We start from the raw sequence: 12,484 nt of genomic DNA on the forward strand, positions 1-12,484 counted from the left end.
GTCTTTCTGAATGTGTTTCGGTAGCACGTTGCTAATGTACTGTTAAATGTGGCTAAAGCTACCAATGTTTCTTGCTGTATTCACTGAGACCAGAGCCATGTCGTTATTTTCATTTTTAACCCGAAAACGCTTACAGTCTGTATAATTCATTAGCGCATCTTCATTCTTATTGAGTCTCTCCAACAGTGTGTAGCTTTAGCCACGCTAGCCGTGCAGCACGCTATCAAACTCATTCAGAATCGAATGTTAGCAAACATCCACAAAATACATGTCATACCTACGTGATCTGATATGCTGCATCACAAACAGTTTGTGATGATCCATTTTGAGAGTTATATTTGCTGTGTGAGCTTCTCCTGTATTATTTATGCCTCAGTGTATGGAATCACGAGCTTGGGGGCAGGGAGCACAAGCTCATTTGCATTTAAAGATACGCACACTAAATCAGCAGATCTTTTCTCCCACCCAAAAATAGGCAGTTAAAACATGGTATAATAAAAAAATCCATGGAGTATTTTGAGCTGAAACTTCACAGACATATTCTGGGGACACCTGAGACTTATATTACCTTGTAAAAAGGGGCATAATAGGTCACCTTTAATATCTGCTAACACTTTATTTTGATGCTCCCACAACAGATAATCTACTGACTATAAGTAACTTTGCAAGTACAAGTCAACTTATTATTCTGCTAATTCTAACCTAACAGTTTACTAAAACTCTAATGAGAGTAAGTTGTAAAAACAAAAATAAGTTAGAACTAAACAAAAAAATGAGGTAATCGGTTACATGATGGAAAATAACATCACAACATTTATTTCCGTAAGGTCTGGACTCAGAGGTGCCAATTCATGTGTGAACATGATTCTTCATGCTCCCTCCCAACTATTCTTTCACAATTTGAGCCTGATGAATCTTGGCTTTGTCATTCTGGAATATGACCATAATACGTCTTCCTACATGGTTGTTTAATAAAATGAAAAGCTACACACTTTATCAATTAGGGTTAGAAGAACTGTTGCAGAACTGAAGCATTTGCCTATTTAAATCCAAACAGCGACTTCATTTTTGGCTGGGCAATGTATAAATGTTGATAAATAATGATATTCTAAAAAGACAGATCGACGGACAGCACTGGAATCATATGTATCCTTCACCTAAATCCCATATTAGATTACATATATACACAAATAATACATTGAAAGGGTTTTTGGTAAAATCACTGAGGCCAGAACAACTTTTGGGGATCACTTTGGGACAATAAGGCATGATTCATAGGGTGATTCATTCTTAGATAATGTGTTGTTTCTCTAATGAATGGTTTGGTTGTTTAGACCTCATGTTGAAGTCTTTTTAATACTGACCCGAAATAACAAGGTCTGCTGGAGGAAACAATATTGGCTGAGCTGTGGGATTTACAAGTCACTTCTAACAGACGATTTAGTGAATGATTTAGTATGGATATGACAACAAAAGCTAGATATACTTTGATCAAATCTACATACTCATATTATGAAAGAGTCTTGACATTTAGTGCATATTAGGCTTGATAATATGCAGGTAAACAATCTAAAAAAAGACTAATTAGCAGAACCCTTTGCGGTTTTATTGACACTCTTATTGCTGTTTCCTAAATATTTAATGTTCCTCAGTTTGCAGCATTACATTATGTAGCACTAATTCAAAGGCAGTTAATTCAGTCATGTATCATTCATGAGGCTACAAGGATATATACTGAAAATACACAAAAGTTCCACTTAAAGGTGTGCAATTTATTATGTTAAAACAATTGATCCTACTTTAATGTGCAGAGAGAACTAACTAAGTAAGTTTTACTGAAGGTTTACTTAAATTACAAATGTATCCATTTTATAATAAATAACATTGACTCTGGTTCTAACTCCAAAAAATATATTCGAAAAAAGAGAAAAATCACTAAACGAGTGGTATTAAGTGTTCATACAAACTGACAAAGCTCTTTCAGGCTTGTACTGAACTCTTGGTTGTGAAAGATCCAGCAGACTACGAAATCTGGCATACTTTACTTGGACTTTACAGTATCGCTTTACCACTGCGATCCAGGCTCTTTAAAATGCCAAAATATGCTCGTATGCACTACAAGTCTGGATTTATGATCATTTATAATGTTCGTCTCTATCATTTGATCATTATTTGATGAATAACTGATGTTGTGATCACCTAAATCTAAATGAAATTCTGTTTGCAATCTGGTTTTGGCGCACGGTAACAGTACAACATTAATTGCACCAAATAGCAATGAGTTTTGAATACAGCGCAATCTATAATGAGCCTAATAAGATGCAGGTTGTTGAGATGAAATACCGCAGCATTTAGTGAATTCGCCCTTCAGCGTTCTTCCTGTCCTACCCTTAAATTCACGAGAACTTGATGCAACCAGTGTGAAAACTCTAAGGGATACTTTCCTAGAGGTTTGCAACAGTTTGCAAACGCCAAATTTGCTAAGATATTACTTTCAAAGTGGCTTTTTTCCTAGCTTATTTCTCCGTGGAGGTTCATAACTGCTGTTGATTAGCCCAATTACTGTGGTGTAATCAGCAATTTGATGATGTGGATGTTTCCAGTACACTGCAGATTCTTGCATAAAGTGCAGTTTGGGGCTGAGAGCAGAGCGGAGCTAAAACATTGATAGTCTGCAGTTTAGGAAATCTACAAGCTGAAGATAGAACTGCACAGACCACAGAATAGCACACAAAACAGGCATATAAATAGTATCTAAACATGTGTTTCACTCACGTCCAGGTGCACAGTATTCATGGATGTGTTTATGCAGCACTTTAAGCCAGTTTAAGCCAGTTTAATGATTCCAGTTCTTCATAATGATTTCCTATCAGTTCCTTTCTGTATGGGTTGACACTGGTTTGTTTTTGATGAAATAAAAAGAAGAACTGGTTCAAAAAAGTTTTTCATGTAAGAATCAAACAACACTGATTGCATGGTTGTTTTTGATGCACAAACAAGAATTGGCTCAAAAGCCCTGATTCAACTTTTTGCATTTTGCACTGTATGTTTCTGATTCACTAAAAATCAATGGGTCGTAGAATAATTAGTTCCGGAATCAGACTAAACTGGTCACTCCGTATGTTTCTGAACTGGCTCATAAATGTTTTTTGATTACAAATCAAATAACAATAGTGCATCAAAAACACACAGAGGAATCAAAAGAACCGACTCTTAAGAATGATTTGTTTTGGAATCAGACTACAATGGATGTTGTATGTTTTGAGCTGTAGATTCAGCTGCGATGTTATCATGAATTCAGAGTATTTTCGTACGTTTTGCACTTTAGATTCAGTTGCGATGTTATCATGAATTCAGAGTATTTTCGTACGTTTTGCACTTTAGAATAAGTTGCAATGTTATCATGAATTCTGAGTATTTTCGTACAACATGTTTTGCACTTTAGAATAAGTTGCAATGTTATCATGAATTCAGAGTATTTTCGTACATTTTGCACTTTAGAATAAGTTGCGATGTTATCATGAATTCAGAGTATTTTTGTACAATGTTTTGCACTTTAGAATAAGTTGCAATGTTATCATGAATTCAGAGTATTTTCTTACAATGTTTTGCACTTTAGAATAAGTTGCGATGTTATCATGAATTCAGAGTATTTTCGTACATTTTGCACTTTAGAATAAGTTGCGATGTTATCATGAATTCAGAGTATTTTCGTACATGTTTTGCACTGATTTCTTACAATGTTTTGCACTTTAGAATAAGTTGCGATGTTATCATGAATTCAGAGTATTTTCGTACATTTTGCACTTTAGAATAAGTTGCGATGTTATCATGAATTCAGAGTATTTTCGTACAATGTTTTGCACTTTAGATTCAGTTGTGAGGTTATCGTGAATTCTGAGTATTTTCGTACAAAATGTTTTGCTTTTCAGATTCAGTTTCGATGTTATCGTACATTGAGTATTTTCATACGTTTTGCGCTGTAGATTCAGTTGCAATATTATCGTAAATTCTGAGTATTTTTGTACAATGTTTTGCACTTTAGATTCAGTTGCAATGTTATCGTAAATTCTGAGTATATTTTCATATAATTTGTTTTGCACTTTAGATTCAGTTGTGATGTTAACGTATTTGTGTACAATGTTCTGTCCACTTTAGAGGAAAAATGCACCATTACATAACAAAACGTCCTTCGGATATGGTACTTTTAAAAAAAGGTTCTGAACAAGATTTTTGCTTTCTACTACCCATACTAATCATGTGACTTGTTGATGTCCCCACAAGAACAAGCACAGTCCCTAACCATTCACCACATCAACACACAGGGAAAATGTCATGATTTTTAAGACACCTCAAAAAACAGTCACTGGTAAAACATCTACTGTAATGAAATAAAATGTTTCTGATTTATGTGTTGCTTGCAAAAAAAATTAAAAAACAGAATATGTGACAACTTTTGAATGGACATTACATACAAAAAAAAAATCTCATCCGCTGCCATTGCTCGCATAGAGTAAGACAATTTCCATCCAAATGCTGCACATTCAAGAAACACGCAGCCCACCTTTCAAGCTTCACGCTCTATGACCTCATTTCCTGTCTTGTGCTAAAACATGCCCTCAGGTGAACTGACCTCACTCATATCTCTTCACTGAGTCAATACAGGGTGACAGTCACACCAGTGCACTGACCACTTTTCATCTCAGCATAAGAGAGTTGGCGTAGGAGGCTGGCATGAAAACACAGATGTTTTTTTCACAGTCTCGGCTACAGGAAAGAATATCTTCCCTCCTCTGTTTCTCAGATTGTGCCAAGACTGTGTATTGATTAAGACTGATGTGACGCTTCACCTAATCTAATGTCATAATGGGGACCTGGAGGTGGCAATCATACCCTGAATGCCAAACGAATCAGGCCAATTCAAACACACATGCACATCCGCATACTTCATTGGTTCACAGATTGCTGTTTTTAAAACATATATTTATAGGGTTTGATTTTCTTTTGAGACAAATCAAATTTATTTCTGACTGAAATTGCTTTTTTTCAAGTTATTTACACTGTGAGAAGGCATATATTTTATTGCATTATTTATTGATTCAGATCATTCAAGTATGAAGCAATTGCATTCAGGGCACCTTATTAGTAAAACCATTATTTCTTGAATTGAAAAATATATACATTTAAACACATGCACATCCGCATTCATGGTTCATTCTACAAACTGATTGCTTTGTCTTTAAAGCAACATGTATTTACCGGTTTTATTTTTTCTTGAGGCAATTCGTAAATTTATTTCCTGAGTGAAATTGCAATTTTCAGCTAATTTATTCTGTGAGAAATCAGTTATTTTATTGCATTATTTATTTATTCAGATCATTCAAGTCTGAAGCAATTGCTTCAAGGCACCTTATTAGTAAAGCCATTACTTCTTGAATTGGAAAAATCTAATAAAATGAATCTATGCAATTGAAAAAAACAAAACAAAAAAAAAACGATAAGACACTACAAAGTAGGTAGCTTCTAAATATTTAAATCACAGTGGTATACAAAGAAAAACAAACAGTGTCCCACATTTCCAAATCCTATAAATACATCAAATGTCTTCACTTAAAGCAATTTGTTTTCTTTCTATTGAACGCAATCCTTTCAACATCACCTCTGTCTGCAATACTATGATCTCAGGTGCGTAGAGGTCAGAGTGTTTTAAGTCTTACGTCTGCATTACAAGTTAGATGAATGAGGCAGGCATTACCTCTGCCACAATGGTGACCAATAAAGTCATTATGTGAACTGGATTGTGATGTCTCCTTTATTCTTACCCTTCATGAAATATACATGAATATATTTCACACTTCTGAGTGGATGAGCTACTAAAATATACATGTAGACCGTGTGACTGTTTGAATTATTCTTAACTCCCCATTTACCTGACTGTGATAAATTGCTCCTTTGCTGAGCTCAATTGCTGTTTGGACAACTGTTTAAGTGATATGGAATCCATCTTAACCTCAGCTATTTTTTTATTTGTGATGTAGGACTAATTTTAGACTTCATGTGATATGAAAAACTGCAGAAGCTTAAAGGGTTAGTTCACCCAAAAATGAAAATTCTGTCATGAAATACTCACCCTCATGTCGTTCCACACCCGTAAGACCTTCGTTCATCTTCAGAACACAAATTAAGAACTTTTTGATGAAATCTGAGAGATTTCTGTCCCTCCATTGACAGTCTACGCAACTGGCACTTTGATGCTTCAAAAAGTTCATTAAGAGATTGTAAAAACCATATGAATTGAGTGGTTTAGTCCAAATGTTCTAAAGCGACACAATCCCTTTATATGATGAACAGATTTAATTTAGGATTTTATTCACATATAAACATTCACGTTTGAGCTTCTGTAAGAGGTTTGTTCTCACGCGTCAAGCAGGTTCAGTTGAGCTTCTGTTTATGTTCAATGATCGAAGTTTTTATGTTAATAAAAGACTAAATTAAATATGTTCGTCATATAAAGCAATCGAGTTTCTTCAGAAGATTTGGACTAAACCACTCAATTCATATAGATTAATCAAACTTACGGTCGTTTAAAAAGACATGAGGGTCAGTAATTAATGATAGAATATTAATTTTTGGGTGAAATAACCCTTTAAAGAGGCCATATTCTACACTTTTGTAGCAGTTTAAGTCCATTTAAAATGTTAGTCAGAATTTCTTTCACCAAAAACAGTCCCAATTTAGAGTTAAATGACAATCTTCCACTCTCCCTCTGAGATATTAGCAAAATTTTGGCAAAATTTCATGAGCAAAAAAGGTTTATTTTCAGTAGTGTTGTGACGTATAAAGCACAGTTCGCACAAAAGTCACTTTCAGACTAAGCAGCTTTCTGTGTGACCAATGCTAAACTGATGCAAAATCTGTTTGGGTAAATCTTTCGCCTTCACGCGAAAATCCTGATCACATCGATTCCTATTGAAATGACAAACAACATTAAGTGACCACATCTTCTGAACTGAACAAGTTGTTTGTGCTACTGTACCTTTAAGACTATGCAAAAGAACTTTATTATGTTTGGCTAAACTCTTCACTTTTGAAACAAATAACAAATTATTCTAATGTATAAACAGTGGTTTCAAACTTTAAGTGACCAAAAAGTTAGCCAAAATGCGCTAAATAGATGCAAAAAGAAGTCACTCTCACCAGAGGAGGTTAGCATAGCAACATAAGGCTACATCGGTAAAGACATTAGCAATAGCATTATCACCTCATCATAAACATGTAGCTACACTTCACAAATATACCTAAAAAATCTTTAACATTTTTTTTTTTTTAATGTCTTTAAGACATTAGACATTTAATACATTAGCTAACTAAAAAGACATTAACTAATAGTGCTGGCTGCGTAATGATGATTGGGTTGCGCAAAACGAACCGCATCCTGACAGAAATTTCCTTAAAAAGTCAATGCATAATCTACATGATACATCTACTTAACTTTCTCTTACTAAGCTAATTGCTAGCTTTAAGCTACAGTGAATCCAAGGCAGAAACAAACTCAATGACTTCCTGTTTTGAGACCAGACACATATCACTTTCAAATGTCCAGTCTCTGCAGATCAATGAGAGGAAGGAGCAGAGGAAAGAGAAAAGACTCTACGACAGAATTATAGGGTAAGTAATCCAATAACATATTTTCTACGTTGTCGGGGACGCTCTAAAATTTCAAAAACAGCAAAAAGAAAAACAAGCATCTACTGCCTCAGCTTAAATTGATCCATGAATGTTTGTGACTGTACAAAGAAACAAATGAAAGAAAAATCCACAATCAATATCTGACTTAAATGATTGATGCACAAGGTGAAGAGCAATGCAGTAGTCAATCAACAAGATCAATACGGATAAACTGGTGAAGCCAGACATCTCACTTCTTCTGAAGTCCATGCCGAGCTTCAACTCTGATGATTAAACTGATGCATCTGATAGACACAAACCGCCAATCAGATTAACAATAAACTCCATAAATAGTGAAAACAAGGCTTTCAACCGCATCCCAAATCACATCTTCCCTCTCCAACCATTTCTGTGGTTCTTTTTTCATAATCTCTACTGCAGATGAAGTCATGGTGTGTCTAATCTTTTCTGCAGTTGAAAAGGTGAATGCTTTCTTCAGATAAACATGACACCCATTATTTGATCCAATTACAAGCCAGCTATATTTAGTATCTGTAACAGACACTCAATTATTAATGAGACATGAAACATAAGATAACCCAGTGGCAGTATTTTTGAGACTCGAAGGGAGAAAAATTTTGCACAGCATAAACACCAGATAGCAGCAAATTAATCTGTTTAGGACAATCCGGAAAAATATTTAATCTACAGATTCAATGCTTTTGGAGATGCTTCTGAAAAGTCTGACAAATTTCTGTTCATTCATAATCATTAGTGGTCCCTGTTTACTGCTCAAGAGACTCAAGTGATTATTGATTAGCCCTCAAAACAGATTCTATTACAGGCTACTACATCCACTAAAAATCAGGACAGTGCTGTCAAAAAGTCTGTGCAGTGAATCCCTCTGAGCACGCATTTGAATCACTCTATGAGATTGAAAAAATTAATATTTCCTCATTTCATGTTTATAGCAGTGGCTCGTGAACAGCAGGGCAAAAACAATGCTGAACGCAACTAGCCATATAGTGGGAAATGTAAATACACTTATGTTCTTTTAAAAAAGGATGTGAAAAAGCTTGGATGCACTGATATTAAAATTCTGGACAATACCGATAAGCTTCTAATTATTTTCGATAACCCATAAAAGGCTGATTTTAAAATTCTATGCTATTTTGTCCAATTTAATTAAAAATAAAAAACACTAAAAATGCTACATATTTGTTTTGAGATTTGCTAAAGATTAGATTTGACAGTATCATTATTAAAGATTAACTTTAAAGGAGTGTTAGAGGTATTAATATCAATTAAATATGCAATATCAGCTGATATTTAGCACTTTCTTTTTCTTTTAAGTTCACAGAACTGATATATTTCAAGTAAACTGAACTGTTTCAGTCAAGTTTTATGAACTTATTTCTTTTAATTTAGAAGAATTTAAGTTTAACTGAAACTGGGCTAGCATTTCTATTTCCCAGCATGCTTTGTCCATGGCACTCAAAAGGGAGAGTAAATGCTAAAATTAAGTGTTTTTGTGTGTGTGTGTGTGTGTGTGTGTGTGTGTGTGCAAAATTAATGTTAAGTGGGGGGGTTTAGTAGTGATTAATGTTTTATTATGCTAATTTAGAAGAGTTTCTGTTAATATGGGTATTTGGGAAGTTACCATCGGTGACAAGTGGGCCATGCGGCTTGGTTTGAGAGCAAGAATGTTAAATGCTATATATTTCTGTACTCATTTAGCAATTGCTATTGTTACCATGCTATTGTTAACATGTTAGCAAATTAGCATTTTCTGAATTAGCTTGTTATAGCTAACTAAGTTCACACTAATAAAAATTTTCATATTGAGGTTACTTGAAATTTTTAAGTTAAATGTATGAATTAGTGTACTCAAACATTTCAAATTAAGAATAGTTACAAAATAAAAATCTGCCAGTTCTGCTTACTTAAACTTTGAATTTCTGACTGATTGCCTCATATTTTTTGAGTTTTGCCAACTTATTCAGGCTTACAGTGTAGTAAACTGAAAAAAATGGTGCAGGTTTTATATTATGAAACAATTTTCACTCAGAACTTGCTAGTAAATTTCAATTAATTATGAAGAAATGACATTTCTTGTCAAATGTATTCGTGTATCTCTAAACACTTCCCATGTCTTTTGTTGTTGACGTCAAAAGTTGTGCATCCAATCCAACTTTGTGGCATTTTGGCGCAAATTCTTCCCTCAAATCTTTGCAACTATACCGTATTACGCAAAAACTAACATGGACAGGTTGCATGAGATGCCCTCATCCTTGAAAACCATGACCAAAGCTTTGCAAAGTTAAAGAAAATACACCCTAAACCTCATTAAACACGGTTTGCGTCTGGTTCTGTGGGTCCAGAAGCAAAGCCACCAACCAATAGCGTAGCAAAAACAGAAATTACCTTAAACAGGCGTAGGATGTTGGCCACCATGATGGAGACAGAACTAGCTGCGGCGCCTATCACGCCAATGATCTTGTCCGGCTTGGCAAAGATTGGCTGCTCGCCACTAGCGCATCTCACATCGGTAGAATCTCGCTCGATGAGCGCCTGCACAAAGGTAAGCGACTGTTCCAGGGCGTAGGTGTCACGCGAGCAGGTGTCCAATATGCGCGCCCCCAGGGTCACGTTGGGCAGCAGGTCAGGGTCTTTGTTGATGAGGTCGATAGCGAAGAGCATGGCCTCTAACCGATGAATACCCTTCTCTTTCTTCAGTTCCCCGCAAGGGGCGCCACGTTCGCCCCTAGCGTGCACCGGGAAGAGACCCCCCAAGATGATGTCACCATCCAGTCGTATAGAGTGGGCATATTCGGGGGCAGGGGGCGTTAGTGAATCCATACGCTGGCTGACGGATCTTGTCATCCCCGTCAGAAGAAGAAGACAGCCATACCATTCAAAGGCACTCAACATGGCGACATAAAGTGGATCCAGATGCACAAGCAGCAGTGGGGATGCAGTTACAAAGGTGGGAAGCCAGCAGGGACGGAGCGCAATAACCGATGGGGGTCATCAGTGCCCCTCACCGGAGCAACTGCGTACCAGATAATGGAATCCGACGACAAGTAGACCATTGGATTCGCCTGGAAGTTTTGAGGGGCAAACGAAGAAGGGTGCCTCACGAATTAGATGATGGAATATGAGGCAATCACATAGTTGCTAGCTCCTCAATTACAGAGGTCACAGACCATTAGAACCCTGTGTGAGAGGGAACAGCAGAGGAATATGCCTTCATCAGCAAAGACTGGGCACATTATTTATCAGAACACACATATGCACTGCACAGCAAGGAGCCTCTAAGTGTGAAAAATGGAGACCGATCAGTGCATTTGTGTATTTGCTAAACACATCTGATCTGACAGTCGACTTTTAAAACATAGATATGTTTATGCATAAATATGCAGACATAATTAGCCTGTCTTACACTTTAGTTTTGAATATCTTTATACAACAAGTGAGCCAATGTGCTTTACAAATGCTGGCTGGAATCGATCCCAATAGAGCAGTAGAAGACACAATAAGGCATCGCAGAATAAGTTTATAATTCCTTCAGTCAAATAAAACTCTTAAAGGGACAGTTCACCAACAAAACATCATCTACTGACCCTCATGTCATTACAAACCCATTTATTTCTTTTATAGACCACAAATTGAGATGGCTAGAGACTGACAGCCTGACTTTCAATGCATCTTTTTTCCATATCATGAATGTGAATGTGACTCTTTTTGTGCTCCATAGAAGAAGGAAAATAGTCATACAGGTTTGAAATAACATGAGGCTGATTTTTTTTCTTTTTCTTTTTGTGAACTGTCCCTTTAAGTAGCCTACATCTACTGTACAATGTATGGATTAATACATTCAACTCTATCAAGTATAATTTAATTATTATTATTAGTTAATAAATGTGAACGAATAGAGCAAATGGTCAACACTGTTGCATTAGAACTCATTAAAAAGGCATTATGGTAGAGATGACGGTCAGTGTCCCTCTTTAGGAATGAAGAAAGCTTTGCACATACTGTTGGTATTGCATGAAACTTTTAAACATTTTAACTGGCAGAAAAATATACAGTCTGTTTTTCTCATCTGTAATAATTGCTATAGAATAAATGTAATCAGCATCAGCGTCACCACGAAACATTTCATCACATCATAGTTGCACCAAAATAGCATCGCAACAATTAAACACATTGAAAATACCATATTACAGAACAGCACAACTCACTCTGTTGCTTTCGCAGATAAAAAGAAATAACATTTTGAATACATTCATACCTGTAGGTGCCTGAGCTGTGGTCGCGCGCTGATCGCTGCTGCTTTGATGCTGCTGGGAGGGACAGCGCGCGAGAGGCACGAGCGCATCATTTCTCGCGCAAATACTCCCACTCCGTTATGATTGGTCTGACAATTTGGACGCTATCTTCGCCCCAAGCTACATCAAGACAAACTGGAGTCAATTAATTGCGAATGATGCATTAGAAGTTTAAAATATAAATAAAGTAAGAAAAGGAGGGGAAAGATTTAGAAAAACATTATGACATTTAAGTAACGCGCATTTGTTCTTTTTAATGAGTCGGGAAGATGCGCGTGATGCTAGATAGTGTCAGTGGTAAAAATATATTTTTTTGCTGTTCAAGACTGATCAAGGCAAAACTGTAGAAATAGCAGTTCAGTGAGGCTTGACAGCTGGTTTGAAGATATCAAGCTGTTCAACAGTCACTGCTGTGAATTATCTTATTGCTCCATCTAGTGTGAACGCTGTGGACTTACACGGAGAATTCCTGTTATGCAGCAGTA

General features: G+C 36.1%; 1 protein-coding gene across 2 annotated transcripts in view; it reads right to left on the bottom strand.

Moving 5' to 3' along the window:
- Positions 1–12,112, bottom strand: part of grm8b (glutamate receptor, metabotropic 8b) — a 163,512-nt gene extending 151,400 nt beyond the window's left edge. For both annotated transcript variants that reach the window (XM_051884858.1, XM_051884855.1), the window contains exons 1-2: positions 11,963–12,112; positions 10,093–10,884 (exon numbers count right to left, since the gene is read on the bottom strand). In XM_051884858.1, coding sequence (XP_051740818.1) covers positions 10,093–10,599 — 507 coding nt within the window. In that variant the 5' untranslated portion in view covers positions 10,600–10,884; positions 11,963–12,112. The remainder of the gene's footprint in view (positions 1–10,092; positions 10,885–11,962) is intronic.
- Positions 12,113–12,484: the final 372 nt, after the last annotated feature.

Source organism: Ctenopharyngodon idella, chromosome 24 (assembly GCF_019924925.1).
Source record: "Ctenopharyngodon idella isolate HZGC_01 chromosome 24, HZGC01, whole genome shotgun sequence".
Taxonomy (NCBI): Eukaryota; Metazoa; Chordata; class Actinopteri; order Cypriniformes; family Xenocyprididae; genus Ctenopharyngodon; species Ctenopharyngodon idella.